This window comes from Danio rerio, chromosome 10, assembly GCF_049306965.1.
Source record: "Danio rerio strain Tuebingen ecotype United States chromosome 10, GRCz12tu, whole genome shotgun sequence".
NCBI classification, from domain to species: domain Eukaryota; kingdom Metazoa; phylum Chordata; class Actinopteri; order Cypriniformes; family Danionidae; genus Danio; species Danio rerio.
In genome coordinates, this window is record NC_133185.1 from 30,954,132 (window position 1) to 30,982,123 (window position 27,992).

Consider the following 27,992-nt stretch of genomic DNA (forward strand, 5'->3'; position numbering starts at 1 on the left):
CGTGTTCTTGGTAGCTTGTGGTCAGCTCACGTGTGATTTTGAGGCCGCAAATACATCATTACATGAAGACAAAAATTACATTTTTGGGTGAATTATACCTTATAAATACAGTATGTGACACTTTTAATGCAATTTGAAGGTGTTCATATTCCTGTAAAGTCTTTATGCTTCTCTCCTGACCTTGAAAATATAATTGTCTAAATCGTAGAAAAGCTGAATTAAGACTTTTGTTTTGCCTTTATTTGTTTTTTTACGATGGCACAGTGGCTCAGTTTTTAGCAACGCCTTAGCATCGCCTTACAGCAACGATGCTGGTTGGAGTCCAGACTGGGCTAGTTGGCATTTCTATGTGGAGTTTGCAATGCATGTTCATGTTGGTTTTCTCCGAGTGCTCCGGTTCTCCCCAGAGTCCAAAGCTATGCACTATATTCACTAGGTTGCTGCCGAAAGCTGTTAGTGAGGCCTGCAGGAGGCGCTTAACCTGCTGTCTGTTTGGGTTCTAACATCCCAATATAGCGAAGGGGACTCTATACTGCTTAGTGAGCGCTGTATTTCGGATGAGACATTAAACCAAGGTCCTGACTCTATGTGGCCATTAAAAATCCCAGGATGTCCTTTGAAAAAGAGTAGGGGTTTAACGCAGGATCCTGGCTAAATTTGCCCACTGGCCTCTGTCTATCATTGCCTCCTAACCATCCTCTTATAATAATTGGCTTCATCACTCTGTTTCCTCTCCACCAATCAGCTGGTGTGTGGTGTGCGGTCTGGCACAATATGGCTGCCGTCGCATCATCCAGGTGGATGCTGCACACTGGTCCCCAACCTTTTTCTAACTGCGGACCGGACAATGCTTGACAATTTTACTGCGGATGGGGGGGTTGAAATAATATTAATAATAAACGTGAATCCACTGTGTACTCATATGGAACTTTATTAGCACATTGCTCCAACATTACAATGCTATTATAACATTAGGAAGTAATAACTTTATTAACACATTGCTTCAACAATATAAAATATTATAACATCAAAAACTATATTATAACATCAGTATTGATTCATCCACCAGGCTAAAGCAGACGTCTCACGTCAGCACGTTCTAGACGTGCACACACTCTTTTCCGGCAATCTTCCTTCTTTTTGTGATGTAGTCAAATGTTTACAAACACAAGCGCAGCTGTTTAGAGCTCATTTCTGGTTAATGATGTCAGAATTACCGGTATTTTGGAATGGATGTGTGAATGCTCTTTTCCGGAAAAATTCCGTAATGTCCTTGCCTGTGTGAACAGCTCTTTTTTTAAATTTACCGGTAAAGTCATTCCAGAAATTTTCCATATATTTACCGGGATCACTGTGTGAAAGGGGCTATTGACACCTGAAGTGTGTTGCTTGTGTCCAGTCTAAGCCTTTGCCTTGTTTTGGTGGCTGTCACTGCAGAAAACCCAGCTTCACACAGATAGGATGTTGGAAATGGCAACAGGGTTTTCAGCGCTGTGTTAGCGATCTCTGGGTATTCTGCCATGACTTTAATCCAGAACACCGGCAGAGTTGTTGTCTCGAACACTTTTTTAAGGCCGTCGTTATTTGCGATCTCCAGCAGTTGGTCTTCTTATTGGACAGACTTGCTGGATTCAGCTGGTTTGTTGACAAATGGGTCACGTATCCATTCCTTGGCCGTTTGTGGGTCCTTTGAGGTTGGGAAGTAGCGCTCAAACTCCTTTAACAGCGAAGACAGGTGATCGTGCACCAGCTTGGTGAGTGAGAGCGCAGGCTCAGTCTCACACAAAATCCGCGCTAATGTTTAAACATGTCCAATATGCCTCTGTACACGCGCCATCCCCATAAATCCAGTTTGGCTTTAAATGCAGCTACTTTATCTGCCAACTTAAAGATAATTAATTCTTGTGCGGCCCGGTACTGATTGATCCACGGACCGGTACCGGTTTGCAGCTGGGGGTTGGGGACCACTGGTGTAAAGCACTTTGAGTGTCCAGAAAAGCGCTACATAAATATAAGGAATTATTATTATTATTATTATTGGTGAATTGTGTAAACTAAATTGGCTGTAGTGTATGAATGTTTGTGGCCGGAAGGGCATCTGCTGCATAAAACATATGCCAGAATACTTGGCGGTTCACTCCGCTGTGGCGACCCCTGATAAATCAGAGACTAAGCTGAAGGAAAATGAGTGAATGAATGAATGAATGAATGAATGATTTTCTACTGTCAAAGTACTTTTTACTTTTTTGGCACAGTTTTACCTAAAAATATACCTTACTGCACTACAGAAGAAAAATAATTTACTCTGGTATGGCTTCAGGGTGGTGAAAAGAAATTATTATGTGCATTACATTTATGTATTTATTACAGCTTCAATTTTACAATTCAACTGCAGTCCACGTTTATAGTATATGGATTCAAAATATGGGTAGTTAAGTCTTCATGGACCCTGGTCTCCTAATTATGTGGACTATTATGATAATTTAGCCATCCATGTGGATTACGCTGCTAATCTTCAGGAAATGTCAAATATAATCGCTTTAACGTGTGAAATGGTTGATTTTCCTGCGTTCTGAAATTCCCAACGATTATCACCTAGCAACTGTACATCATTACACACTAATATGGAGTTAGAAATACAGTGGCATCAGCAACATGTCAGGTTTTTTTCGGTCACAAAACCTTTCAGGCAAGGTTAGAGAGTGAGACATTAGGAGCCTGAGGTTAGCTCGAGGAAATCATCTGAAACGAGCATAGAAAATTCATGAATAAACATGGTCTGGCTTGTTGAGAAATTGGGAATTTGTCTCTGATGTTTTGTGCGCATGTGAAGCGAGATATCAATATGCGAGCAGATCTAATACATGACGTGAATATAGATTGGAGATGTAGTAGGTCTGTAGGCATGTGTGAAGTTAATGGGATCAATTCACACAGATGCTGCCTTTTCCAAGGCTTCTCATTGCCTGAAGTTCATACTCTTTGAGTATTCAGTCATTTATTTTAAAAGCACTGGAGGTGTAGATTGTATTTGAAAGCCTCTCTGTAACTGCGATTTAGAATGTTTACCATGGTAAACTTTCAGTATAATGCAATCATTTTTACACTTCAAAGGATAGTTCACCCAAAATAATATTCATTATGTATTCAGCCCCAGGCCATCTGAGATGTGTTTGACTTTATTTTTTTTTCAGCTGAAGAGGTAATTAACCCTCATAACACATTCAAATTATGTGTACTGCTATACATAATTTGTTTTTATAAGAACAATCTGAGAACTGCCGCATGGAAATAGATAGAATTCAATTAAATCCTTTAAACTTTAAATCTAATGACTGCTTAAAACAGTTCAGAATTAAGACAACTGCATACTTATTTTTGCAATACATCATAAATGCAACATTTATATTACTGAAAAACAGGCCCATAGCCAGCCTGGTAAAAGGGGTGGTTCTTTTTTTCCATAAAGTGGACTGTCTCATTTTCTATTTAGTTGTGAAATTTAAATACACATTTTAGTCTCATTTTAGGTACTATTAGCTTGGATTAGCTTGTCGGATGGTCATCATTTCCACATTTTTTAATGTACCAAAAATATTTCCTAAAGATTTAGAATAAAGAAATATTATTACAAATTTTTCAAATACAAATTTATTACATTGTATATCATTAGAAAAAATAGGAATCTGTTAAAGTTTTAAATTTAAAAAATTAGTCTATTGTCATTTATTAGGCAAATAACAAACTGCCCAGCACGTTCAACTTTCCTCACTCAGAATTTGGCTTTTTGAATAATAAAAAATGTAAACATAATGATAAGAACAATAATGTAGATCTTCACCATTTTTCTAACCTTTCATGTAAAAAGTAAATTTGAAAATTCATGAATAACAGCAATAGCCAAATCAGTATTAAATTCATTTTAATATGCTTCACTTTTGGTGCTTCATACCTTTTCATTGGTCATTTTTTGTTTCAAGAATAAGGTCCAAGATTTAAAACAAAAGTTACTTGTAAGATCTTTTTTTCATTTCAAGAGTTCACACTTATTGCTTAACGCTATTAGCAGGTTTGGCATGCTGTCCCGGGAGAGAACCCTGAGCTTGGAGATAATTTATCCCAGGGCTCTCGCCTGGTCGATTGAGTATGTAAGGGGAGTACGAAATCAGGTAGTTCTTGAGAGCTCCCCATGGGAAAGAAAGAAAGGTGGAGAAGGATGGGGGGTTTCTTTGGAAAACGAAGATAAGGGAGTAATTTTTTGCTTGGCTACTTATAGTGAATTGGGACTAATCTGATTGGCTAACTAATGATTGTATATGAGAGACCAGCTGCGGTCAATCATATCACATGCTCCTCTCGAATTTAGTTTGTGAAACTTCACTTAAAAACACATCATTCATTCATTTTCTCTTCGCCATAGTCCCTTTATTAATCTGGGGTTACCACAGCAGAATGAACCGCCAACTTATTCAGCATATGTTTTACTCAGCAGATGCCCTTCCAGCTGCAAACCTCTCTGGGAAACATTCATTCACACTCATTCACACACAATTTAGCTGACCCGATTCACCTAAACCACATGTCTTAGGACTGTTGGGGAAATCGGAGCACCTGGAGAAAAAACGTGAACACAGGGAGAACATTCTAACTCCATACAAAAATGCTAACTGACCAAGCCGAGGCTCGAACCAGCAACCTTCTTGCCACCATGACAGTAGCAAAAGATGACCTCACTTACGTCAGATTGTTTTTTTGCACAGCTGAATGTTAGACTCATTAAAAATAATATCATTGGCCAAAACTGATTACCTCTCACTCTGAAACAACAGCCAACAGAGGATTCTGTTTGGTCTTAATGACTTATTTTCACTATTTATGATGCCATATAGCAGTTAAAATAGGACAAATGAGCTCATGAATAGGACACATTCTGGACCTTAGTTAGTAAGGGGTGGGTCTTCCTAACCACCCGAACCCCCGCTGGCTACTGGCCTGTTACATAGACTTTCACTTTCATATGAAATGCATGTTTTTCTTAGCAAAACCCAGTCAAAAAAGTTTGTAACATATTGAGAAGGGCTGTAAATATTTCACAAATATTTATTGGAATTAACGTTATCTTAATAAAATATTTTGCACAAAGTAATCATACAGCTTACAATTTATATATACATTATATTTTAAATAATTACACACACACACACACACACACACACACACACACACACACACACACACACACACACACACACATATATATATATATAAAGGTATGTTTGTTTTTATAAAGAATTTGCAATTCTATCAATCTATATTTATTTATTATTAATAATTAATTAATTTTATGCATCTCAGGATATTTTATGCACCTCTTTTAGGTCAAAATGGACACAAATGTGTTATGAGCATTAATGATTGGACATGAACTATTTCTTTAAATTAAATAATTATAATGACTTGGTTATACAGTAGTTGAATGATTCTGAAGTAATGTGAAAAGGATGAAGTAATGTGCGTTACACCAAGAATTGTGAAACCAAGCATGTGAAGTGTGAAGTCAGCATGCTCAAGATATCAATATTACATAATGTCTCTTCTGCACTGAGCTATTCTTTTTCTATACAAACAAACCTTTATTTGTAGTTTCCAAAGAAAGCTACAGAGATCTGGAGCATGTACCTGGGAGTAGAGATACCGTGGGTGATCCAAATATCAAATATTTATTACAAATATTTAAAATAACAAGACTATGCTGCATGGACTGTGTATATCCACCTCCGTGAAGTTGGCACCCCATGAAAACAAATAATCCCCAAAACTATGCCATTCGTTTGTGCTACGTTTGTGCTGATTTGTGCCGCAAAAACGAACGTTTGTGCTGGTTTGGGGTCTGAGATATTAAGCATTATTTTTTTAACCGTGTGACGTCACTCTCCACCCCATGTTGCGCAATTGACTTCAAAACAGCACAGGTCGTTTGTGCTCGGTTTGTGCTGGTTTGTGCCGTTAAAACGAACACGGCATCTGTTTTCCTCTTTTAGATATAAGCAAAATATTTCGGGAGCCGTGACGTCACTCTCCACCCCATTTCCTCCAAATCGCACAAAACTGGTATCATTCGTTTGTGCTGGGTTTGTGCTGGATTGTGCCGTTAAAATAAACACTTTATCTATTTTCGTTGTTTAGATATAATCAAAATATTTCGGGAGCCGTGACGTCATTCTCCACCCCATGTTGTCTAAATCACACCAAACTGGTCTCATTCGTTTGTGCTCGGTTTGTGCTGGTTTGTGCCGTTAAAATAAACACTTTATCTATTTTTATTGTTTAGATATTGCCTTATCAAAACATTTCGGGAGCCGTGACGTCACTCTCCACCCCAGGTTGTCTAAATTGCACAAAACAGGTGTCATATGTTAGTGCTGGATTTGTGCTGGTTTGTGCCGTTGAAATAAAGACTTTATCTATGTTTATTGATTAAATATTGCCTAATTAAAACATTTCGGGAGCCGCGACATCACTCAGCGCCCCATATTTCCTCTAAATTGCACAAAACAGGTGTCATATGTTAGTGCTGGATTTGTGCTGGTTTGTGCCGTTAAAATAAACACTTTATCTATGTTTATTGATTAGATATTGCCTAATTAAAACATTTCGGGAGCCGCGACGTCACTCAGCGCCCCATATTTCCTTTAAATTGCACAAAACAGGTGTCATATGTTAGTGCTGGATTTGTGCTGGTTTGTGCCCTTAAAATAAACACTTTATCTATGTTTATTGATTAGATATTGCCTAATCAAAACATTTCGGGAGCCGCGACGTCACTCAGCGCCCCATATTTCCTCTAAATTGCACAAAACAGGTGTCATATGTTAGTGCTGGATTTGTGCTGGTTTGTGCCGTTGAAATAAAGACTTTATCTATGTTTATTGATTAAATATTGCCTAATTAAAACATTTCGGGAGCCGCGACGTCACTCAGCGCCCCATATTTCCTCTAAATTGCACAAAACAGGTGTCATATGTTAGTGCTGGATTTTTGCTGGTTTGTGCCGTAACAATTAACACTTTATCCATGTTTATTGATTTGATATTGACTAATTAAAACATTTCGGGAGCCGCGACGTCACTCAGCGCCCCATTTCCTCTAAAATGCACAAAACAGGTGACATTCTTTAGTGCTGGATTTGTGCTGGTTTATGCAATTAAAATAAACACTTTATCTGTTTGTATTGTTTAGATATTGCCTAATCAAAACACTTTGGGAGCCGCGACGTAACTCTATTGCACAAAACAGGTGTCATTCAATTGTGCTGGTTGTGCCGTTAATAAACACTTAATCTGTTTTCCTTGTTTGGATTTAATTAAAATATTTGGTTAGATTTGTGCTGGTTTGTGCCATGAAAATGAACAACAGATAGGCCTATTTATATTTGTGCACAAATATGTTACTTTCGTTTTTGCTCGTTTGTGCTGCAAAAATATTATTTGTAAAAAAATTATATCAGATCATTAAGAGGTCTCTCCACCCCAGTTGCTACATATTTACTAAAATAGTCTCATTTGTGTTATGACATTAAAAAAATTGCAAATATATGACAGAAGATTGTGATATATGACAGAAGATTGTGATACGAGGCATATTAAATTCATAGGCCTACTTTCCACTGACTGAAAATCATCCACCCGCACAGTTGGCCTTAAACTAAAATATAATTCGTATATTTTTCTTGGAAAAAATATCTTTTTGAAAGAAATTTCGTATATAGTTTGTCTCTTTAAAAGCCGCTTTTTCAATCGTTCGGACCTTTTTTATGCTGAGCTGTTAGGCTCACATTCCGTGCTAAACCAGGTAAGACAGCAAATCAATTTTATTTGGAGGGAAAATTACCAAAATTTAACGTGATGAATGAAAATGATTGGAGGGGAAATAAATTTATTAAAAATTTCATACATTAAGCAAAAATAAACAATGATAATAAAACAATAATACTGTATTTGTATTATAGTGGCAGAAATATTTTTTGAGAGGCCTTGGGCAAAGTAAGCGTGCACTTTCACTAATAAAAAATATAGCACTTAAATTATTTCATTTTTAACAATCAATAAATTACACACAGGTTTTATATCAAAAGTTGATAAAAATATAAAATATACATTTTGTTGGTAAAATAACCATTTAAACAATGGCTGTTATTTATTTTAGTATTCAAACACTAAGTACCGATTTTTTCAAGTGAAATAAGAATGAAAATGAAACAACAGCATATCAGGATGTAAAACATATTCATATTAAAGCAATTCCTGGTTGAGATTTTAGAAAATATAGCTACCCAGTATATATTAAAGATCACAGATAAATTACATGTCCCCAAAAATGTCCAGCTTATATTTAACTGAATTGTATAAATATTGAAAAGTGCTCATTTTATTTTTATTAAATTTTTGTTTAATATTTGTTATTTTTTATTAGCAAAAAACAATATCAACATTTAAGAATCTATATTCATTCATTCATTCATTCATTCATTCAACTTGTTTATTGGTGCATATATAGGCTCTAATTTAAATTATACAACAGTACCTTGGACAGCTACAGTGCCACTAAAGCTTTCAAACAAAAGTCCAAAAAACTAAAGTTTTAAAGTTTAAATTAATTTTCTCCGGTGACGGCCGACATCACAACACGCCGTATAACCGTCCTTCAGGTGGTAACCTATAGCCGGCATTAAATTATAAAACAAGCTGTCTGGGCCTTGAATTAAAAAAGTTTAGTTATTTCCTCATTGTTTAAAGAGTCTACAAGTTATTAAATATCAAATAAATATAATAATATTAATAATAATGACAATAATAAGAAGATAACTAAGGATAACTAAAATATAACAAAATATTACATGTTTATCTTTTATTAAACCAAATCAAAATGGTCAAAATAACATCCTACAGCCCGTGATAAAAATGCACAGTGTTTACCAATTAAGTGAATGTAAATATTTTATATGATTGTTGTTATTGTTATTATTATTATTAATTGTAATTAATTAATCAATTATTTATTGTTATTTTATTGCCGTTTGGACATTGTTCTTTTACCGTATGACAAACAACACAATCACGAAAACCAAAACTTATCTGTAAAAAACGCAGCCTGTGTTTGCGTGTGTTATAATCTATTTTTCCCCATAAAATAAATATTGACTAAATAAGTCCACTAAATCTGCTTTACTTATAAGTGGTAGGCCTACCTACCACAACAGAAAAGTTTAGGCTGCTAGTTTAAATACGAAAGCAGCCTAATATGGACGACCAGATGATAAGAGTATTTAAGAGAAAATCGCAGCATGGTTAAACAGGTAAAAAAATGTAGGCCTATATTAATACATTTTTATAAAATTAATAAATAAAATTAATAAAGATTACATATATATATATTTTTTTTCCTCTATTGTTAAGCATGCTGGCTACTCATATGAGACTAAAACGAAGTAGATAAGTAAAGCAGGGTTGTAGCCAATTATCTTTATATTGGCCAAGCCCTTTTACTTGGATTAAATCTGTCAAAATGATGTTCGCATCCTTCATGCTTTTTCTAATAATAAAAAGATCTCAGAATAACCTTGGCCTAGGCTATCTAAAAAAATAAAGCATCTTAAACAAAATTTCTATCAGCCCAAACAAATTTAAATATTTTAAAATATGCGGGTAGCTGATATCATTATCTTTTATTCAATATTTTAATAAAAGAAGCAACACTAACAAAACTTTCAGGTACAATCCAGCACAAATGAAACGCACATAACGAGACTATTTTAGTAAATATGTAGCAACTGGGGTGGAGAGACCTCTTAATGATCTGATATTATTTTTTTACAAATAATATTTTTGCAGCACAAATGAGCACAATTTGTGAGCAAACGAAAGTAACAAATTTGTGCACAAATATAAATATCTGTTGTTCCTTTTCATGGCACAAACCAGCACAAATCTGACCAAATATTTTGGTTAAATCCAAACAAGGAAAACAGATTAAGTGTTTATTAACGGCACAACCAGCACAATTGAATGACACCTGTTTTGTGCAATAGAGTTACGTCGCGGCTCCCAAAGTGTTTTGATTAGGCAATATCTAAACAATACAAACAGATAAAGTGTTTATTTTAATGGCATAAACCAGCACAAATCCAGCACTAAAGAATGTCACCTGTTTTGTGCATTTTAGAGGAAATGGGGCGCTGACCCAGACAGCACACATACGTTGGGCCGACGTCGGCCGAAGGTCAACACGTCGGCCCCTTTAATTCTAACATCGGTATATGGTCGGCCAAACATACGCATGATCGTTCGGTCGTGTGTTCTATTGTTCCAGCTCAACAAAAGTCGGCTCTGCATCGGTTAACGACCACAGGCCGACGAAGCACTTCATAAGCACTTTATCTCTCATGCCCATGAAAGAATCCGGCAACATATTTGGTTTACAATTAAGTTTTTGCGTGCATAATAAATTAGACAAACGCGACATGCATCATGTCTACTGCGTCGGTCGGTCCAGCTTTAAATAGCCTACATTAATGCAGTAAAACTGACCAAAATGTCTACAATACATGATTTCAATTCATTAAAATATAAAAAGTTTTATTGTTATGCTTTAATAATGAAAACGTTGTTTTTTCTGGTGTTAACTGCTGTTTGCTTTTTTTATTGTGGCTTTTTCTAATAGGCTACATTATTCCCAGTGTAAAAATCAAGTATGTTCTGCATTTCGGCTGCTTAATTAAAATAAACACCTTTTTACAGAGTGACATCTTTGTTTTATATATATACTTGCATTTATATTTATTGGTTATTTATTTTTGACAGTGAATCTGATGCACAAATAAAGTGTTTATTTTGTAACAGTTTAGTAGGCTATAAAGCTCGTCTTAAAGATAATAGCGTATAAAACTGCTAAATACATTTTAAATTCAAGATATAAAATACAAGGTTATTATTTAAATTGTCTATGGAGTGATCATGTTTATAAATGTAATACTGCATGACTTTGATGTGCGCGCGCGCGTCTCATTCCAACACTGGAGCGGAGAGGATGTTGCTATGGGAAACGAAGCTACAACACGACACGACACCACCTAAAAGACACAACACGACTTCTCTCAAGCTGCCGTTTTGACTGTTTTCAGGTAAGTTTAGTCCCTAAAACAAAGCAAATAATACATAAAACTGTTCCTCACACTTTTATTATTGGCAATTGATGAATATTCAGTTGAATATTATGTTATATAAGAGTGGTAAGTCTTCGTAAAAGTCCGTTAGCATATTAGCACCGTTAACGTTAGCGTCGGGGTAATATTACGTTAACTTACTTAATGTTAGCTCTTGTTAAACTTGTTTGTTAAAGTTTTGGCTTTTATTTATTCTTTATGTGTAGATGAAAGGTTTTGTCAATGTTTTATTGAATGCACTTCATATGTAGTCTAAAATACGCATTGTTACGTTACTGTAAAGGAATGTGAATCAAAAGTTCAATCGTGTTTTGATATTTCATGGTATCTTAAACAAATGTTAAGTAAAAAAGTGTTCTGTGGTTTCAGGAGTGAGAGAATAACCCCCTGCTACAGAAAATATAACACAAGATTCCTAAATTTCTGAAGGGAGCTGTTCACAGAAAAGACAGGTAACTTTAAGCAGAGGATTAATTCATATGAATTTCCATTGCACATCATTATGCACATGTTACATGTCTATATATTATGCATCTGTTACTTGTCTTTATTGCAGTTATTTTAAGAAAGTTTTGACATTGAAACATGTGAGTGGTATTAAATTTCACATCACATGATTCTTGAGAACTTAATAAATATGCAGATTTGCTGCTAATGAAGTAATATTTGTGATTTTCATTTTGTTTAATTTTTTATGATTAATTGATTTATTAAATCTTAGAAAAAGTTTACACTAAATTATTTGTCATCACATCTGTTTTTAGCATTGATAGCAATCAGAAATGTTTCTTGAGCAGCAAATCAGCACCATTTGATAATCACCATTATATTAGTTCAACCTCAAGCACTAAATCAACATCTTAAAAAAAGATTTCTGAAAGATCAAGTGACACTGAAGACTTGAGTAATGATGCTGAAAATTCAGCTTTACATCATAGCTATGAATTACATGTATATTTACACCGTTCACCCATCCCTTACACCTTAACTCATCCTCAAACAAGTCAATTTAAGCCCTAAATGAATAAATTTTGATTTGTACAGGCATGATATGCAACTTGTATTCAGTCGTTTTGTTTTTTCTTTCTTTTGCTTTTGTTTTCCACATCAACTGAAAAAAAGGTCAAAGTTTAACCTAAGTGCAGTGTAGCTGATGAACATCTTTATATGTAAGTATATTTTTGACTGACTGCCAGACACTTGTCAAACAGTGATGATCAAACGAGGGGCCGTTATTTTAAAAAGATCAGGGAGATGCAAGTCTGGAGATTAATATACATTTTAATTCAAAATTGATTTATCTGGAAATATTTCATAATTTATTGAGATATGTGCCCTATATGCATTTAGATGTCCATCCACATTTAAAATACTTTTAAATTTAACAACAGCTGCAAGTTATAAAAACACAAACAAACACAAAAATGTTAAAGTAAATTGAGAAAACATTTTCGTCAGTTTGACAACATACACAATCTCACAAATAGCATAGAAAAAGTGACAAAGCTGTCTTCTTTGTCTGTGTTTTATTACTCTCTTTGCACTCTCGGCCACTGTATGTAACAGCGATTAGTATAATGTAACAGTAGACAGATGAGGAATGTGGATATGTAGTTTAACTTTAAGGAGCGTTACTACTGGAACCATTTTTTTGTACAAATATATATATATATATATATATATATATATATATATATATATATATATATATATATATATATATATGTATTGATTTACCTGTTAAAAAAAATTAAGCAACAAAAATAATTAAAAGGTAGATCAGCTCCTAACAGACATGTTAACAAATCAGTTTAACTCTTATTAAATTCATTCATTCATTCATTTTCTTTTCTTCATAGTCCCTTTATTAATCTGGGGTAACCACAGCGGAATGAACTGTCAATTTATCCAGCATATGTTTTACGCAGTGGATGCCCTTCCAGCTGCAAGCCATCACTGGGAAACAACCATATACGCTTATTCACACTCATACACTACAGACAATTAAGCCTACCCAATTCACCTGTACCCCATGTCTTTGGACTTGTAGGCAAAACCGGAGCACCCAGAGAAAACCCACGCAAACGCAGGGAGAATTTGCAGACTCCACACAGAAATGCCAGCTGAAATGGATGCCTGATTGCAGTTCAACTCCAAACTCAGTTGGACCAGCTGATCAGTGTCTTCAGTATTACCTCAAGCTACTGGGCAGATGTGTGAACAGCTATGAGCCAAACTTGGGACGTTTGGTTTTTAGGTAATACCAGTGACAAAGTATTCAGTAAATTGCTTATAATAAAAGATGCTCACTGCTTACCCCCTTATAGTTAAGTTGTTTGCAGTTTCATTGTTGTAAAAATACCATACTTTTTCCTTTTTTTATCAGCAGGTGGAGAGACCGTCTGGGCAGCAGAAACAAGACAACTAATTATAGTTGAGTTGAGATTAGTATTATTAACTTGACTAGTTTGGTTGCAGACTTCTTCAATACTTAACAATTTGTATAAGTTACAAGATCAATGGTCCTGCTATCAATGTTTTTGTAACTTAAATTCATTACAGTTTAGATACAATCAAATGTCCAACCATCTCTGAGTGAATGACATCAAGGAAACAGGATCAAAAGATCATTCATTATAGACCGTTTCATAGGTAACAGCACATCCTTTGTGAAAAATAATTTATTTTTGTGTCATCATCACAAGACAAAATACATTTCAACTGATTTCAGTTGGTTATATTTTTCAGGTCATTCTGTTCTCCTGGTGGTGAGGATGTGCAGAGGCTGTATTTGTCAGTGTTAAAAGACTTGTGCAGCTGTATCCACACATACAAGCAGCCGACAAAGAGTTCTGGAGCAGGACAGACAGGTAGTTCATAGTGGCTAGGCTAGAAGTTTATACTTGGGTGGCCAGAAAGTGGCCTCCGCTATTTTGGGGGGTCCATACAAATACACCAGTGTAAGCTATACTATTGCACTGAAAAAATTAAATGAAAGAATTAATTAATCGGTTGAACACAAAATATTTTAAAGAAAGCTTAAGTATCAAGGTGGAAATATACAGTATCTGTTACATTGTAGTACATGAGCTGGCTAATACAGACTCGTAAATGTTTAGTTGTTAAGATTAGTTAAATACTAAATCCTATACTTGAGACCGGCTGCATATACAGCTTTAACTGAACTGAATTTAACTAGAACTACACCAGCATTCCAAGTGCTCTAGACTAGCTTTTTGCACTGGTGCGTCTAAAATGTTTGATGGCATTGCAATTAACACTGCAATTTTACATGTTCATTTTTTTTTTAAATCACAATCCATATAGGCAATATTGACTTGTAAATGATTAACTAAAACCGGGTCAACACACATTATGGGGATTGTGTGTAGAATTTTGAGGAAATTAATGAATTTAATCCATTTTGAAATAAAACTGAAACATTAAAAATGTGGAAAAAGTAAAGCGCTATCAATACTTTCCGGATACATTATATATGGTTTTTAGCGCGTTATCAAAGACTTAAAAAAATAATCCAACAATATTTACAGCAGCAAAAGACCCTCCACATCAAAAGCTACTGGTCAGCTCACGATTCAGCAAACATCTGAAAACCAAATAGCTTATTATGCCTTCACAAGAAATCAGTGTTTTTGAGTCTAATGAAGATAGTACTATTTTATTAAATTATTATTTAGCCTGGCATGTTTACTGTTACAAAATATTTTAAATGTTTCTTAAAATAAAACATATTGTGTTCAATGGGGAAAAAGTAGCTGTTTTTTACACAGAGATAAAAAAAAAACACATTTCAGAGCAGTAATCACAATACTGTGAAACTGTGATATTTTTATCCAAGATTATACCCTCAGAATCTTGTACCTGCCCATTCCTAGCCAGTTACAGTCAGAGTTTTTTAAATTTATTTATTCTTTCAGTTGGCCTATATTCTGTTTTTTTATGTTCTTGGAAATGCTGCTGTGCATGAAAATGTGACGATATATCCAGGTTCTATAGTTAATTCTGAAATAAATCTTAAAATGAAACAATATTTAAAAATGCAATATTTGATGTGTCAGACACTAAATAAACATGTCAATTCTTTTATATTAATCTGATTCCTTAACAGGGCAGCACGGTGGCGCAGAGGGTAGCACGTTTGCCTCACAGCAAGAAGGTTGCTGCTTCGAGCTTCGGCTGGGTCAGTTGGCGTTTCTGTGTGAAGTTTGCATGCTCTCCCCGTGTTGGCGTGGGTTTCCTCCGGGTGCTCCGGTTTTCCCAAGTCCAAAGACATAGGTGAATTGGGTATGCTAAAATTGACCATAGTGTGTAAGTGTGTGTGAATGAGTGTGTATTGATTGCAGCTGGAAGGGCATCCGCTGCGTAAAACCACAGATTAATAAAGGGACTAAGCCCAAACGAAAATGAATGAATGAATCCTTAACAGTTATTATTGGTATAATGAGCAGCAGTTGTCATTTATGTAAATTAACCATTTGAGCGTGCTTAGTTTGGGGTATGTTGTGCCATTAAATTGTCAATAGGTTTTATTTTTTTCTACATTTTAAATCTGCTTTAGCTTTCTTCTTTTCTATAAACCTGGAAATATAAAATATATATATTTTTGGTTTTTAACAAATTGCTTATTTTATTCTTAGATTGGTGTACGCTGATGGTCTGCTGAGAATTCTGCTGCGTTGAAGGGATCCTCCTGTCAGACAACCTCTATAAAGAACAATAGGACTAGTAAGTAACATCTTTAACATACACTACTGTTTCATAGCTTTTAGGTTGGTATGGTAAATTCTCTTCTGATAGTGTCAGCTTTATTTAATTAATACAGTCAAGCAGTAATACTGTGAATTTAATACAATGTATATAATTAATAGTGTCACATGATCCTTCTGAAAAAATAGTATTCCAATGTACTGATTCTCTCCTCAAGCTGTTTTTTTTATATAAAACATTTTAAATAAACATATTTTTTTGTATTCTTGATATATGAAAAGTTTATTTTTAAGAGCATAGTATTTATTTGAAAAAAAAAAGTTTGCTCTTTGATGATTGCTAACAATCAGACATGTTTCTTTAGAGCAAAAAGAATTTGTGCAAAAAAGTATTCTCACTGAGCGTTGTCCAACTGTGGTCCAACACGTCATTTAAGTTTTCAAATAAGCCTAAAAGACTTGATTAGCTGCATCAGTTGCATTTAATTAGAGAGTTGAATATATAATTTCTTAATATATCCTCCTCTATAGCCTACATATAATAGAAGTTGTTTGCTGAAAAACCTTTTTGTAGCAGAAATAAAGCTATGATTAGGCCCACCCGGATTTTTCGCAGAACTCCGCAGATGTTTAGCCTATCATTAATTCTGTTTATTTACTTGAGTAAATGTGTGTAAATCTATATTTATTCAGTTTTTTAATTATTTCAATAATATTGTTGACTAATGTGAAAATGTTCATCTGATTTATGTACAATGAGGTTTGTACAGTAATATTTTCTGTCTTACTAGATATGTTATATGAAAAACTTGCTTTATTTACCAAATAAAGTGAATCTAATTGGATTTACATTTTAAACATTAAATAAAATTAAAAATATATAATTTTTTTATTTCATATATTAAGGTTTTAGTTATGATACTCCCAAAATAATTCCGCAGAAATCCACCAAAATTTTCAGCAGAAGTAGCAAAAAACATCCGCAGATTCCTCCTGGCCCTAGCTATGGTATATTAAATGTGGTGTACAGTGTGACATTTTAGTTGACGAAACTTAGTTCAATTTGCATGTAATGTGGTATCTGAAGATTAGACATATATTTAGATACACATTTATATTAACACAATGATACTAAAAAACAAAAAAAACTTTCATTATGATTTCACAAGGAATTTCACTTTCAAATGTCTTTTCTGAAAATTAGTGCTCAGACACACTCTTTAAGGTTAAATTAAATTACACATTTTAGCTAGGCACTTGCATAACACATACTCCAGTTATATGTCATGAAAGAAATAATATATATTTGTGGTAATATGAACTGCTGCAATGCTAATCTTTCTCCTTTTGGTTTCTTGCTTTATTTAAGGGTTCCCACTACAAGGATTAGATTTGGCTATTGCAGTCCTGGTTTGGGCCAGCATCAGTTGTGAAGACTAAAGATGAAGACAACATACAAGAACAATTTAGAGGATGGCGACACACTTTTTATTCCACCTATATATCCCCTTTTATGTGTAAGCAACATTCCACAAGATAAAACAAAACTAAATGACAGGTTATTTCTTTTAATTTTGTCTGTTTTCTTGGAACATTGTACACAATTTACAACCAGTTATATATATATATAGGTCAGAGCAAGAAAATGTTATTTTTTTCTTCTGGAGAAAGTCTTATTTCTTTCATTTCGGCTAGAATAAAAACAGTTTTGAATTTTTAAAAAACATTTTAAGGTCAATATTATTAGCCCCTTTAAGCAATTTTTTTCGACTGTCTACAGAACAAACCATCAATATACAATAACTTGCCTAATTACCCTAACCTGCTAGTTAAGCTAATTAACCTAGTTAAGCCTTTACATGTCACTTTAAGCTGTATAGAAGTGTCTTGAAGAATATCTAGTCTAATATTATTTACTCATTAGAAATGAAACTACTTATTAAAACTATTGTGATTAGAAATGTTAAAAAATATTTCGGTTTAACAGAAATTAAGGGACTTTATGTGTGTGTGTGTGTGTGTGTATATATATATATATATATATATATATATATATATATATATATATATATATATATATATATATATATATATATATATAYACATATATATATATATATACATATATATATATATATATATATATATATATATATATATATATATATATACATATACATATATACATATACATATATATATATATATATATATATATATATATATATATATACATATATATATATATATATATATATATATATATATATACATATATATATATATATATATATGACAAAATCTGTTTTGTGTTGTGCATTAGAGTTTGCTTAAAAAAATAATTATCTCTGAGAAAGTATTGTTATTGTATATTATTGATGTTTTATTAGTTCAGGGGAGATTGCAAATTGTTGAATGCCATTTATAAAAAAAAAATTGACTACAGACTTTAATAAGATTTTATCAGACAATTATTTTAATTTGTATGATTTTATTCACTACTGTAAATATTGTTTGCTTGGTATTTATTTTGTGTTTGTGTCCTGTTTTATTATTGTAACTCCCTGAAGAAAGTATTTTGGATACTGAACACATGACTGGTATTATCTTGTATTTTAAAATTATAGTCTTGGAAACATGCATTTTCTTTAACACTATTTAAGAAATTATAATCATTATAGCATGTGCTTACACAAGTTATTTGTGTTTTTACTATAGTAAACTATAGTCACCTTAGTGTACATGTTTTGAAGTACTTGTAAATATTCCTATGGTCTTAATGTAAATGCTGCAATGGACTTTGTATTTAAAATCTTAGTTGCACATTAGTTCAGCCATGGTTATAGTACAACTTGTTGGTTTTCTTTTAAACGTGGTAAAACATGGTTATGTGTGATAAAAGTATGTTAATTTATTTGTATGTGAAAATATTAATAAATCTTCAACTTATTGAGAGTGGTGTGTCGTGTTTATTATAAATAAGCTGCTGCTGCAGCTAGTGGTCCATGAGCAAAACTCCTGAGAACAGCGCCTCCGCGGAGCGGCCGGTATTTCCGGTTGCGTCGTCCTAACGTCGGCCGGACAGCGTTTCCGATCATTTGCCGACGTCGCGGCGACATTTTGCCAATTAGCAAACGCTCCCTGAGCGACATCGCACCGATGGAATTTTGAAAATCGGCACGACGTCGGCCCAACGTATGTGTGCTGTCTGGGGAGTGACGTCGCGGCTCCCGAAATGTTTTAATTAGGCAATATTTAATCAATAAACATAGATAAAGTCTTTATTTCAACGGCACAAACCAGCACAAATCCAGCACTAACATATGACACCTGTTTTGTGCAATTTAGACAACCTGGGGTGGAGAGTGACGTCACGGCTCCCGAAATGTTTTGATAAGGCAATATCTAAACAATAAAAATAGATAAAGTGTTTATTTTAACGGCACAAACCAGCACAAACCGAGCACAAACGAATGAGACCAGTTTGGTGTGATTTAGACAACATGGGGTGGAGAATGACGTCACGGCTCCCGAAATATTTTGATTATATCTAAACAACGAAAATAGATAAAGTGTTTATTTTAACGGCACAAACCAGCACAAACCCAGCACAAACGAATGATACCAGTTTTGTGCGATTTGGAGGAAATGGGGTGGAGAATGACGTCACGGCTCCCGAAATATTTTGCTTATATCTAAAAGAGGAAAACAGATGCCGTGTTCGTTTTAACGGCACAAACCAGCACAAACCGAGCACAAACGACCTGTGCTGTTTTGAAGTCAATTGCGCAACATGGGGTGGAGAGTGACGTCACACGGTTAAAAAAAATAATGCTTAATATCTCAGACCCCAAACCAGCACAAACGTTCGTTTTTGCGGCACAAATCAGCACAAACGTAGCACAAACGAATGGCATAGTTTTGGGGATTATTTGTTTTCATGGGGTGCCAACTTCACGGAGGTTGTATATCCTGCTGTTTTCAGGCTATAAAACCTGCTAAATTAGGTTTTCCCAAGCGGTTTATGTGTAGCATATCAGTTATTTCCCATAAACCCCTAAGTAAACACAACTGTTTGTGTGCATATTATGTTTGAGTAATAATCTCTAATGAATCCCCCTTGTGTCCATTATGACCATAATGTGTTCATAGAAGCATGTGCATGCAAATCTTCATAGAAAAGCTCCAGATATCCTAATGACCTAAAGTTTTACACATCTCCCCCTTTTTCGTAAATATGCTAAACGATCGAATGCTTTTTTTAAAAAAACTTTGTATTCCTACATCAGCTTTTTATGTTTAAATGCTTGAAGTAGCACCTGTACAGTATTTATCGTAAGCTCAATACATTTTCATGTTTTATTCAACTACTGTTCATGATGAGGCTACAGAGATTATCGAGGACATCATACAGAACAGGAAAACTCATCTACACTACTTACTAGTGCTCTTTTGTTGTGCTATTGCAACTATTTAAACTAAAACCTTTATTATTTCTAGCATTTGAATAAAGACTGAAGGATTCATCAGTGAAGGTGTGTAGCCCTGGTGTACAGTAGTTTGTTTTTAGACTTTCGATTTTGACTTCTGAAGCTGGATTTACACATTAGCGAAGCATTGCACTGCCGTTGTGAGTGTACAAAATGCTTTTTATAGTTGACTCACTCGCTGTTGTGCTGTTTTCTGAATTGAATAGGAACAGAATGAGCAAAAAGGCTTTAAAGCCAACTGAAAGTAGCATAGAAGTCTTAGATGATGAAAAATAACAAAACATTTTTAAAAGTTATTCCTCATTAAAAAGTACCAGTCACATACTTTTCTATGCTGTAAATGTTTCTTTTTTGTTACCCGTTTTTGCATATTATATAATTCCATGCAAATATCAACCTTGCCTTGAAAAAAATAAAGTTTTCACCAAAATAGTAAAACCCTTTTTAGGTTTTTTTCTGTTGCATTGTAATTTACAGTACTGTACAAATACTCAAAAATAAGTCAGTGTTTTCAAACAACTTTATTTTATATACCAAAATCACACAAGTGCTAATTTCATATCTGTCACTTCAATAATGGAGAGGCATTACATCCATAACTATGTTATTCCTCATAAATGCAAAAATGCCAAATAAAATAAATGCAAGCCTTTTTGTTCTATAGTAAGCCAACTCCTCATTTCCTTTTATTTTCCTTATCGTTTTGATTAACTTTATTTATTTTGGGTTGTGCAGTTTAATTCACAGAATTATGTTGTATGTTATGTACAAAGTATGTTGTATACTGTAAACTCGCAGAGACAAAGCTGAAGGAAAATTAATTAATTAATTAAATGTTTACAAATTGATATTTTTCCGATCCCATAACATTGTGGTTAGTTATTTTGGAAAATATGCAGGTCTGTGCTGGTCAACAGAGTTGAGGATCCACGTGCAGTTAATAAAAACAGTAGTCAAACAGGCAACAGTCAAATGGTCAGCGCAGGCGGCAAGAAATCAAAATGATAAAGCAAGGCAAAGGGTCAAAAGATGGCTAGGCTAGACAAGACAAGAAACCGATTCGTAGTGTTACAAGACAACAAGACTCAGCAACTATAGTGTGAGTGAGTGAGGTGTATTATAGTCCTGGAAATCAGTGATGACAAGCTTCAGCTGTGTGTTTGCGTGTGTGTTTGTGTGTAATCAGGCAAAACCGGAACAGGTGTGTGTGTGAGGTGCATGACAATATTTGTAGTCAATTTGGTGGCTGATTTGTAGTTCTCCAGCGATCCGCAATAGCTAGTTCACTGGTGACTGTGGCAATAATGTTAATATGTACTTTCTCTGTAAATTTATATTTTAAGTTTTTGCTGCAGGTGTCCATAACGCTGGAATTGCTCATATGTACTTTTATAGAAGGTATCCTTAATCAAAATTGTCCAAGCCAAGGTTTTTTCGGTAAAGGAGTGAATCCAAATGAACACACAAAATTTTTTAAAAAGCTTACATATGCTTATTGTCATAATCACCTGCAACCTAATCCTTGCAGATCGCTGGTAAACACACAGTGCGCTAAAGAACTAAAAATCCACCATTATATGGACTACATATCCAGTCATGCAACACACACACCACACGCAAACACAGCACAAATGCACATATCAGTGCTGAGTCTTGCATAACTGTTATTGTGAACATCACAATCATTTTCCTTTCTTTGTCTTGCCATGTTTGACCCTCTCTTTTTTTTTCCTTATTCCTGTCTGCTGCCTGCATTTGATTTGCCTGTTTATGACCACAACTGTGGATTTGCCTGTATACATGTGTGTCCCATTGCTTGTCTGACCTTTGTTGAATAAACCTTGCATTTGGGTTCTTAATTGCTTTGTCAACATTCCCCATCATGTTACACCTATACAGTGAAAGTCAGAATTGTTAGTTCCCCTGTATTATTAGCCCCCTGTTTATTTTTTTCCTCCAATTTCTGTTTAACGGAGAGATTTTTTCAACACATTTCTAAACATATTAGTTTTAATAACTCATTTTTAATAACTGATTTATTTTATCTTTACCATGATGACAGCACATAATATTTCACTAGATATTTTTCAAGACTTTTATACAGCTTAAAGTGACATTTAAAGGCTTAACTAGGTTAATTAGGTTAACTAGGCTGGTTAGGGTAATTAGACTAGTTATTGTATAATAATGGTTTGTTATGTAGACTATTGAAATAAAATATAGCTCAAAGGGGCTAATAATTTTGACCTTAAAATGGTTTTAAAAAATTTAAAAACTGCTTTTATTCTAGCCGAAATAAAAAAAAAAAATTCTTTCTCCAGAAGAAAAAAATATTATCAGACATACTGTGGAAATTTCTTTGCTCTGTTAAACATCATTCGGGAAATGTTTAAAAAAGAAAAAACAAAAACAAAGAGAGGCTAATAGATTTCAACTGTATATATTAATTTGATTAGAAATGTGTAAATATTTTAATTTTGTTATAGAAATTTTTGCTTACTCCTGGCAAATGGTACATTTATCAGCACCATGTTCACTGTGTTAAAAGATTTAAAAGTTAAAAAGTAAAAAAAGATGCCCTCTATTATTCCAAATATGATCTAGCCAGCGCACACTCTGCAATTATTTCTGGTTATGCCCCGATCAAACTTGATGTAGATGTACCGTGTATAAATCAGCCTTAATGACTGACTATATGAAAGAAATCCTCAACAGCAACAACAAAAAACCATAAGATAAGAATGATGGCCACAGGTTTTTTTTCAGGAGCCAATGCAAAGTACATGTTTCTTACAGTTATTTTGTGTGCAGAATAATGCTAACCCCAATGTTAGCATACAGATTATTTTCATACAGTATATTCCTTATTTTAAAGGTCCATGAAATTAAAATAAAGTTTTTTTTAGATATAAGTAACAGTATTGTTACTTTTTAAGATAACTATAAGCAAGTGTGTTCCAAAACAGTGACAAAATCCGCATTTAGAAGATATAAAACTGATAAACAGGTAAAGCTTGTAGTTTGTCACTTCTGCCTAAATGGATCAATGGTTTTATTCTTGTCAATTCATACTACAGTTTCTCATCTCATCTTAACCAATCAAATGTTGTCTAGGATCTGACATGCCCCGCCCCCTTCAAGAAGCTTCTTATTTGCTTTCCATTTGATGTGCTTGAGCTCAAGAACTCTCACTGGCAGAGCGTTGATAAAACAAAACGCTATTGGCTGTTTTTTTAAAGGGGAGGAGTTGCACTATGTCTCACCCTCTTTTAATGTTTAATGTTTTAATGTTTCTGAAAACTTGACTGACATTGGACTGTCTATGTTGATCTGTTTTGACACAATCTACAGTGTAAACTCATTATAGAAATAAAGATGAATTAAGTTTAATGGAATATTTCAAACACTTTAAAAGACCTTTAATATTGCGTTCAACTTCTGATAGCTGTAAAATTCATTGTATGTTTTTACTGTTGTTCTTAGGAGGGAACAAACTGAAGAACCAACCGTTTCATCTGAACTGGTCTTGGATCTCTCTGGAGAAGCCAAACTATGTGGTGGATGAGCACGACAAAGTTCTGGAGGTGACCCTCAGACGGAGAGGTTTCCTGGGTGAAACGTCTTTTGTTGGTGAGTATCTTTATATGCAATTTAGCTTTGCCTGCATTTTCCACTCATTAACACATTTCCACAAAAACAAGCTGTTATCCAGAATTGATTAAACTTGACAAGAAGTCACCAGCACACGCATTAACAGGGGATCATTAGCATTCAGTAGCGTCTGTGTTTCACAGAGAGAGCTGTTATTAGTTAAGCTTATCAACGGGAAGCTGTTAGAGATGTTTTTCTAAGTGGTTTTGGCTTCTTTGTGTCTAAGATGAAAGCCCTCGCTCTCTCTGACATCCGTAGAACAGTCTGAACAGTTTTTTTTTCAAGCGTACACCTGCTTATCTTGCCTTGCACTCTGCTCAGCTCAGCCCCACATGTGGTCAGTATTCAAGAAACCAAGGGTCTTTGTTCATGCGGCTGTGGGTTTGTGGATGTGTGTTGGCTTTGAGGGATGTTCGGGTTGAAAAAAGAAGCGGTAAGCAGAAGGCAGCAAGAGAGATGAGAAAGAAAAGGCTGAAGGAAAGAGGGGATATTGGGGTGTAAATAATTAAGGCCAAAGTTTACTTGGATTTTTATGTGTGTGGTAGTTCATGTGTACAGAGCGTGCCAGGAATTTCATGACAGAATGGCTGCAGATAATTTTGCAGCATTAGTTTTTTTTTAACCCTTTTACATGTCCTATCACAGGATCCATTGTGGTTAGAATGTTCAGTGTATTTAGTTAGTTTATAGGTTGTGTTCATATGATGTCATTGATGACAAACACAATTCCGATTGAGGGCAGGGAGGGATTTTTCTGCATAGGAATCGCTATCAGAACATCGAAATATTTATGTTTTATATGGTTTATAATTGTTTAAATCTGCCAAAATAAGAAATGCCGAACAGCTTTTATAGACTTCCAAAAGTTTTTGCCTCTAAAGGGGGGAAAGTTGCTGAAAAACAGAAGAAAAGGCAGCATGTAATAAACATTCATTTAATACATGTATGTGTACAAACTTTTTTTGAACGTGATAATTTGTTTGACAGCACCAATAAACGTTATACACAGGCCTAGCTATGTGTATAAACATGTTAATGTGTTATATAAAACTAAGATACAACCATCACCACACATACAATATCCAGGAGAATACAAAAACGTTCAATTAAGTTCATTCCCCCTTACAAAAATAAATAAATAATATAATGTTGACTATTACTAATGTGATAGCTTACACAGTATATACCGCCTCAATGACAGGCAAGATATTTAAATTAAGTAAAAAACTGAGCCCTCTTCATGATATGAGGATCATGAACAACATATGTGATTATTTTCTATTTATATCTCATTTGAAATATGGTAAAAATTGCAAAAATACAGACTTTCCTCTATGTCTACTATTTTTTACTTCCTGCCCTTTATCTGACTTTCAAGTGTCACCAGAACCACATGATTGAAAACAACCTATAGATGAACACAGGGAAATGAAAATTAAGGAAGCTCCTTGTCTCTAGGGGGCAGCAGAGCAGTCAAACATTATAATTCCTGCTTTTACTTAATAATTCTACTGTAGATTACTCATAAGATGCATTCCAGTCAACTTTTAGACAAGCACTCGCAAACTTTTCTTCCCTTGTTCTTTTAGAACAATCCTCAAAGCCATTTGGAAGTGTGTTAAATGAGGGAAGCTGACATACCCTAGATCCCTTGATGGGAGTCATTCAGCTTCATACATTATGTCCACTCCACCACCTATATGTCCCAGAAAGCAATGTTATTTTGACAGTATAGTTCCAAAGAGCTCAGAGGTTTAGGGCGTTCAATTTAAACTCATTTAGATGTTTTGCCAGTAATGGAGACATGTGTAACATAAGCAATGACATGTATCTGAGTGACCAAAATGGAGGAAAGTTAGCGATCATTTTTTTTAAACAGGAATCCAGGCATAGTGGCTGTTTTAAACACCATTGTTGTGTTTTAATGCACTCATGTGAGAGTTACATTTAAAAAAGTATTTAAATACAAAAAAATGTATTTTAAATTTCAGAAATATTTGACTGTATTATTGTGTTTATTGTACTTTTATCAATTAAACATAGCCTTGATGAGTACAAGTGTGTGTCCACCAAAGAGTTATTTTCTGAACTGAGCTAAGAAGCAACGTAGTGAGGCACTAAGTCTTCATTTTATGTCAAATGTTGATTATTCTGCATTTGTTATAAGCTCTGACAATTGGAGAAGCACTCACAGCTAAGCATTTTAGCAAGAGTGCTGAAGATTTTAGCTCTGTTGGACACGCTCTGGAAGACTTTTTTTCAAAAAATCTGCTTTTAAAAAAATCTCCAAATATGGCTGGGCAGATAAAACAGTATCGATATTGACCGAACACCATTGTCAATAACAATATAAAAAAGTTTGGTATGAATACCTAAAGCTTTATTTAAATGTGGGTGGGGGGGAAGCAGTGGCGCAGTAGGTAGAGCTGTCGCCTCACAGCAAGAAGCTCGCTGGGTCGTTGGTCCAAGCCTCGGCTCAGTTGGTGTTTCTGTGTGGAGTTTGCATGTTCTCCCTGTGTTTGCGTGGGTTTCCTCCGGGTGCTCCGGTTTCCCCCACAGTCCAAAGACATACGGTGCAGGTGAACTGGGTAGGCTAAATTGTCCATAGTGTATAAATGTGTGTTTGTGAATGTGTGTGTGTGTGGATGTTTCCCAGAGATGGGTTGTGGCTGGAAGGGCATCCGCTGCGTAAAAACTTGCTGGATAAGTTGGCGGTTCATTCTGCTGTGGCGACCCTGGATTAACAAAGGGTCTAGGTTTCCAGGTACACCCAGTTGAAAACATTTCAAAATACTGTGTGCGCAATGCGATTCATGTAAGTACAACTAACCAATCGGGATCACACTTTAAATGCAATATACACATTTAGGTAATAATGGCAGACTCAGACATACACAGAGCACCCGAACACTGCAGTGCTTTTTCATTCTCTTCACAAATTGTATCACAACCTCAGCAATGGTTTTTTCATCTGTCATCCTCTGAGAAAACGGTTGATGATTACCTAGTTATGAGAAACGCCAGAGAAGCATGAGCACGAAGCCCATTGAAAATGGTGAAGGAAACTGGATCCGCTTGCTTTTCACATATTTTTAGATGCAACATGTGAACGGACTCCGGTTGGGTTTGCAACCTCAGGAATAACAACACACGCTTGAGTGCTGTGACAAGCAGCAGTGAGGAGATTGTAAATAAAAAAAAGGATGTAAGGATGTTTTAAAAAGTGACTTTTTGGTTTCTTTTCTTGTTCATCCCAGCCACTAGCACCCCATCTAAAAGAGTTTTTAGCATAGGGGTAATGACTCCAAATGTGAAAGATAGGATACATAAAATGAACTAATACAGGTTATACTAAGTTATAAACTTATTATGTAGTATAAGTTATATTACATAAGTTATAAATCTGATTAAATAATTTAAATCACTATGTCTCAGAAAATACATAGCACATACTCTGCAAAAAATGCTTGTCTTAGATTTTTTGACTCCTATCTAGTCAAAATATGAAGACAAGCAACAAAATAGTCTTGTTTTTAGAAACGACCTTGTTTTTCCTTTTGACATAAAATTATTTTGAAAACCATTTTGGTAGATTTTTTTTTTTTTCTTAACACAATACGGTAATTTTGACAATGTTTCACTTGTCTAGAAAATGCCTCTTGATTTAAGAATTGTTTGATATTTGGACTAGAAATAAGACAAAAAATATTAGTTAAAGCGTTTTTTTACATTGTATTCCAGTTTCAAACATTAGTGAGAAAAAAAGACTTATGTCAGAATTTACTTCTCAGCTGTAAAGGCGAAAGTGTGTAAGCGAGAGTGAATCAGGCAACCATTGAAGTGTGTGTTTGTGACTGATCAGGCTTCATCTGCCTCTTTGCTCTTTAGACCCTGGAGCTGCGA

General features: G+C 34.6%; 1 protein-coding gene and 1 long non-coding RNA gene across 19 annotated transcripts in view; both read left to right on the plus strand.

The window, feature by feature from the left end:
* frem2a (FRAS1 related extracellular matrix 2a) overlaps positions 1 to 27,992 on the plus strand; it is a 150,294-nt gene that overhangs the window by 27,372 nt on the left and 94,930 nt on the right. For all 3 annotated transcript variants that reach the window (XR_012385919.1, XM_005155380.6, NM_001137657.1), the window contains 1 exon segment: positions 23,922 to 24,068. Coding sequence is in view for 2 of the 3 variants with exons in the window: in XM_005155380.6 (XP_005155437.2) it covers positions 23,922 to 24,068 (147 nt within the window). In the remaining variant the exon portion in view is untranslated.
* Positions 11,096 to 17,913, plus strand: LOC110439999 (uncharacterized). Of its 16 annotated transcripts, none has more exons than XR_012386357.1 (10): positions 11,096 to 11,179; positions 11,591 to 11,673; positions 12,344 to 12,390; positions 13,081 to 13,478; positions 13,608 to 13,654; positions 13,784 to 13,873; positions 13,953 to 14,091; positions 15,351 to 15,422; positions 15,880 to 15,967; positions 17,318 to 17,913. It is a non-coding gene; the product is annotated as an uncharacterized lncRNA (long non-coding RNA). The 16 variants fall into 16 exon arrangements; XR_012386358.1 differs by having other exon boundaries at positions 13,970 to 14,091; positions 17,318 to 17,666; XR_012386360.1 differs by having other exon boundaries at positions 13,611 to 13,654; positions 17,318 to 17,666.